Source organism: Dendrobium catenatum, unplaced genomic scaffold (assembly GCF_001605985.2).
Source record: "Dendrobium catenatum unplaced genomic scaffold, ASM160598v2 fragScaff_scaffold_1117, whole genome shotgun sequence".
In the NCBI taxonomy this organism is placed as follows: Eukaryota; Viridiplantae; Streptophyta; class Magnoliopsida; order Asparagales; family Orchidaceae; genus Dendrobium; species Dendrobium catenatum.
In genome coordinates, this window is record NW_021319579.1 from 240,977 (window position 1) to 246,661 (window position 5,685).

The 5,685-nt window shown below is 34.5% G+C and overlaps 1 protein-coding gene across 1 annotated transcript; it reads right to left on the bottom strand.

Annotated features, from left to right (window-relative positions):
• Positions 1–2,189: 2,189 nt before the first annotated feature.
• Positions 2,190–4,238, bottom strand: LOC110102849 (aluminum-activated malate transporter 8-like). The gene is made up of 6 exons (XM_020831339.2): positions 3,965–4,238; positions 3,737–3,880; positions 3,393–3,665; positions 3,089–3,207; positions 2,743–2,895; positions 2,190–2,594 (listed from the first exon to the last, which is right to left on the bottom strand). Exons 1-6 carry the CDS (start codon positions 4,236–4,238, stop codon positions 2,190–2,192), a joined length of 1,368 nt encoding a protein of 455 aa, XP_020686998.2.
• Between the last annotated feature and the right edge of the window lie 1,447 nt (positions 4,239–5,685).

Genomic DNA, 5,685 nt, shown 5'->3' on the forward strand with positions numbered 1-5,685 from the left:
GATATTTTTAAAGTAATTATTTTAAAAAAGAAAGTCATTTCAAATGAAACTTTAGGTCCTAGTTCAAGAGTTTTTTTTTTTTTTGAAAAATTTTAAAATGTTGAAATTTAAAATTATTGTAAGATAATTAGGATGATAAAATTTAATTTGATAATAATAAAATTAAAGATATTTATTAACTAATTTAAGGGACACCTACCAAGTCATAGAAAAATGATAGATTTAATAGAAGAAAGAAAGAAAAAAATTATTGAATTATTTTGAAATAATATAATAAATAATTAAGTAATGGCCGGTTTGAGATAGCTTTTTTCCTGTTTTGTTTTTCATATAAAAATTATAATTTGCTTGTTTATTGATTTTAAAATTTCGAGGATGAATAGCTGTTTTATACAAGTAGAATAGCTAAGTTATTTTTCTTATAATAAAACTTCATTATCAACTTTATAAAACATTACGGCCATCCCAAAAAGACCCTAAATCTGATGAACATAAATTTATTTAGTGTAATTTTATTTGAATATTATGATCCAAATCTTCTCCACAATTTTATGGTTGATTTCGAATAATTTGCATGTACGTTGATAATATAAAGTGAAGAACACTTCAGTAGTTTGTATTAAACTTCGAGATGTTGGATTTGGTAGGTTTGACAAACTTTAAGGACGACAAATATTGAATTCTAGTGGTGACTTTCTATAGAGATAAGGATGATTTTCTAGTGTTCATAGTGTGCACCTCCTTCCATGAAATCATTTCTAATTCAATTCTCCATCACCATTCATTCATGTCATTCATGCTTTTCATTGATCAGCTTTTATTCTAAAAGTCCTTACATATTATATTTTTACTTATATAATGTATTTGTAAGAAAACAATTATATTGCATCCGAGTCCCTTATATAAATTTATAAATATTAAAATAAATAAATAAATCATACCAAGTGTATGCACACAACTACAATAAATTATACAAAAAAAAAAAACATTCTTAGTTCTTGTAGGTTCTATGTGGTGCATTCATTAAAGGTTAAAAAATAAAAAATATTTGTTTAAGATCGAAGGTAATTATTTTATTTTTTATATCATAAGAGCAACACTTTTGCTTGACTATCACAAGTGGCAAATGAAAAAATAAAAATAAAAATATATATAATGATGCAAAAATAATTTATTTTGCACATAATCATTTTTCATAAATTTATTTGTTAGTATTAGAAAAGTTTAACATAATGGAATGAAAATAGCAGGAGGCTAAAAGGCTTTTTGATTTTTCTGAAGTAAATTAATTACGTGAAAAAAAAGTCGTTCGAGCAAAAAATAAATTTCAGAAGGGATAAATTATAAATAATCCTCACTATAGTAAAAACATAATCATTTTTCATAAATTTATTTGTTAGTATTAGAAAAGTTTAACATAATGGAATGAAAATAGCAGGAGGCTAAAAGGCTTTTTGATTTTTCTGAAGTAAATTAATTACGTGAAAAAAAAGTCGTTCGAGCAAAAAATAAATTTCAGAAGGGATAAATTATAAATAATCCTCACTATAGTAAAAATTTTAATCTTTTAATCATCCTCCTCCCCTCCCCCACCACACACACAACACTATACAATTCCCTCCTTGCTGACGACAATTATATTTTTGTTCTGGCGCACTATTATTTTTTAAATGTTATCTCGTTACTTTTAAGGATATAAGAATATATTGACAAATTTTTTTCACATAAAACCTCATTAAATCGCCACCATCATCAACCAATAAAACATTTTAATTGCATTTTTATATATTTACATAAATATAACTTTTATTTCAGTATTACTTATCTGGTCATGAATGTAGCTTAATTAGCTGGTCCAATTACGACAATTTTTAAATTTCATGTGACCATTGCGAAGAAATAATGATCCCAATTAAATTTTCCAAATAAAATAATATATTTCAGATTTGTTTTTACATTATAAAGTACAGAGTATAATTTATTATAGCTACTTCTCCTGTCATAAATATTAATACAAAGGTACATATACAGGTCATCATGCACACAGTTCTACGTAAAGAACTGTACACAATCATCTCCCTCTTCTTCTTCTTCAACAAACTCATTCAATAGTTAATTCAGCGACTCTGAACATCTGTGTTTTTATAGCTACTTCCACAGTTTAAAACCATACTCCCAGACCATGATCATTACTTCTCTATTTCAACAACCACGTGGGGCGGGCTTTCGCCGCCGGCGACGGGCTTGACGGCGGAATCCTTGTGCGCTTGATCCTGCCGCTTGAAATGCGCAACACGGCTGAGCTCTTCGACGGCGGTGGCCAAGTGGTGGGCGGATTTAACGACCGCCGATAAGAGGAAAGCCGTGGTAGCCGACTGGAGAATCTCCGGCAAGGACGCGTCCTTCGCCGGTGATAATGTCTTGAGACTTTCGGAGGCTGTCGTGGCGTTTGACAGGTGTTGCGCAACGGCGGTGGATGGCGTTCTCATCTGCCGGATAGCAGTCGCTAGCTCCGCTAATGCCTTCCCGGTTTCGGAGCTCATCTCCGCGCATGCAATTCGGATCCTTTCTTTGAACTCTGTATCTGTGATCACCTGCACATATTTAAATTAAAAAGCTTATTTTGTTTTTACAGCTCGCCTTTATTTATATTTTTATCTTGTAAGCTCTTCACTTTATGTCAAATGAGATTATGAGAAACCTTCAATTAGTAGGAGATTAAAAAATCAGAAGATGATCAGCTACCTTACTGTTTTTACTAGTGGAAATGTGGGAGCTGATGGCTTCCATAGAATACGCACATTGACGAGTTAGAGCTCCGATCTTAAGATACAGCTTCCATGGATGACAAAAGCCAAAACATCCATGGCCTGGCTCCCATCTTGCAAAATTTGCCTGAATAAAAAACCATCAAGAAAGATTATTTTAAAATAAACTTAATTACCATTTATCTTCAATTAATATTCGATCATGTATAATTAATTAGTCATATATTACACTAAATATTTAATTAAGCCACAATTTAATCACTTAATTCTCTTTAATTAAAAAAGGATATATTTTTATATAAGATAATGCATATAATTACCAACAAATCCTCCGTAGGCTTGGAATTAAGAACGGGCTTATAAGTACTGATCAGGAAGGAAGCTTCCTCCAAAATCTGACCACTTCCCATTTTTTCTCCAAAGTACTCTCTTTCCAGTCCTTTAAATTCCAGCAGAATAGAAAATTAGTTAAGAACATGTAAGCATTAATTAAAGTGATGTGTCAGAAGAGGCCGTAGACAATAAAACTTCTTAAAATTTATGTAAATCTCCTAAAATAATATAATGGAAAAAATAATAGTTTTTTAAAGATTAAAAATTGCGTAATGAGCACTAAGCTTGTACCTAACAAGAAGCAAGCAAGCTTGTCAATATTAGCAGGCAGGAGATTATGAAGATCCTCTCCAGCCCACACAGGAAAAACAAAAATGGAGATGGCGACGCAAGTCGCCACCCCAATTGCTATTGTGGAAAGCCTCTGCAGCGCCAATTTAATCAGCTCCTCCTCTCTGTATCCGGACACCGCCACCATGCTAAACGTCAGTATAAATATCGTCACTCCGTAGTCATATCTCGCTTTAATCTCCGGCACAAACCGAGAAAATGTCGCCATGGCCGCTGCAATATCGACATGCTTATTTATAATTGAGCTACTTTTTTATAATTCATATTGGTTTATATAGTATTACCTAATAGAAATACAAAGACACTGAGAAGTATGGGCTCGCCGGCACTGTGACTGGACAGCGCCGCAAGGCGTTGTGCGGCGAGCCCGAGCGCTCCGGCGAGAAGCGTTGCGAATGTCCTGTTGAGGCCTTTGCTCAGCGTTCCACCTGCTCAAAAGAGGGTTGATCGATATGGTTATAAATAATACTCTAGCTTCGTGTTCGACGAAATGCCTATATATATATATATACCGGCGGTGAACTCCATGACAACGACGACGGTAAGGACAGCCCACATGGTGGAGGAGGAACCGAGGCTGGTGAAGAGAGGGTTGACGTAGTAGAAGATGGAGATGAGGCTAATGGCGAGTCCTGCTTTGAAAGAGTGAAGGATTCTTCTGGGGTCTTCTTTGCCTATCTTCTTAAGCTTCTTTCCCAACTTTGCCGCTTTGTCTTTTAAATTTTGAAACAAAGGGAGCCACGAGGTGACGCCAACGTTCTGATTTGTTCTGGCTGCAGCTTCCATAGATTAATTAATTTGTATGTGACTAACAGAGATGCTCGATCGGTAACTGTAAGGAGACGAGCAAGTGAGTAAATTAATGGGGATTGTAAGGAGAGCTTAATTTATATAGGAAGCTAGTCGGCCGTACAAAAGTCTGAAATGTTTGAAAAACTTTGGTCGTATAATTTTTGTCCATTGTGAGTTCTGACATAGGAAATTTGTTGCTGTCTGCTTTGACTTTGGCGATGTTGCAGTACGGTGCGTCGAAGAAAATGACTATTTGAGTGGGTCGGGTCAGGTCGGGTAATATTGTGAGTTTCAGCGAGAAAAATTAAAATTTAGCAAAATTGATAGCCCGTATCAGTAAAGCCTTGTTTAATTTGTTTGATCAATCAATGCGGGAAATAATAGACAGATTATTAAGAAAATTGGATGGTTGTAAAAATATTATTTTTTAAAATGATTACTAGCATTATTATTTTTTTGAAAGAATTAAATAAGAATTTTTTTTATAATTATCACAATTGCAGATTTGGTTCTCAAAATGATTACCCATCATAAAACATTTTTGAAAATCAACAAGAACACAGTAGTCAATCGTATATGTGGTAACATATGGCAATAATAAAATTTTGAAAATCTCTCCAAATTTAAGAGTATTGTTAAACTTGCCCATGCTATGACTGAGTGCTAGAAATATTATATGGAGTAAAAAGATGTAGATTTGATAACATAGTTATAAAATATTGTTTGGAAGTAAACCACACATCCAAAAAATCTGAAATTACAAAATCACTAAGGCATTCTACACCGAAAAATTTACTATAAAAATTTAAGAGAAAAACTTTCATCCCGACTCATAGCACCACAGCTCCGGAGTTTATAGTGTAGCAATGCTCTCCTCATTATCGCTAGCTCCAACTAAGACTATAGCGTCGTCGCGCTGCATCCTAAAACGCTGCAACTCATAAGTGTACATTGCTTTAGCACTCCAATGTACAACGTCGTTGACGCCGGAGCTAAGGATGTATCTGAATCGTGTGGCCACAACAACCATGTGCTATAAGAACTTCAGATATATGTATTGCTTTTCTTTTATTTCGTTCTTGTTTCTTGTTAGCTGTCGCTGTTTCTAAAAGTGACTATAAATAGCTGAAGGAACATTAATAAGAGATAGATGATTTTGAGCTGAGAATTAATTCTTTCGTTTGTATTCTGTATCCTGGCGCACTGTCAGGTGGTGGTGTTTGTTGTCCTTGCAGGAACAGTGGTGATCAGCGACGTCTCGGCGTCCCCGTTCAAGGTCCACTCTATCTTGCCATTGCACTAGGCCGATTGACGAAACCCAATCAGGGTTGTCCGGTGTCAGTCGTGGTTTTGTACGAATGTACTGAAAACCATTTTTAGCGGCAAGCCCCCAAACTCCAACTAGGTGGAGCACTGCTCTCTACAACCCCTTGGTGAGCTC

Excerpts from the sequence above, each read along its gene's own strand:
- LOC110102849 (XM_020831339.2), bottom strand. The coding sequence starts at position 4,238 with ATGGAAGCTGCAGCCAGAACAAATCAGAACGTTGGCGTCACCTCGTGG. Across the intron at positions 3,208-3,392 it reads GCTTGCTTGCTTCTTGTTAG|GACTGGAAAGAGAGTACTTT; the intron begins GTACAAGCTTAG and ends TGGAATTTAAAG. Across the intron at positions 2,595-2,742 it reads CTAGTAAAAACAGTAAGGTA|GTGATCACAGATACAGAGTT; the intron begins GCTGATCATCTT and ends AAATATGTGCAG.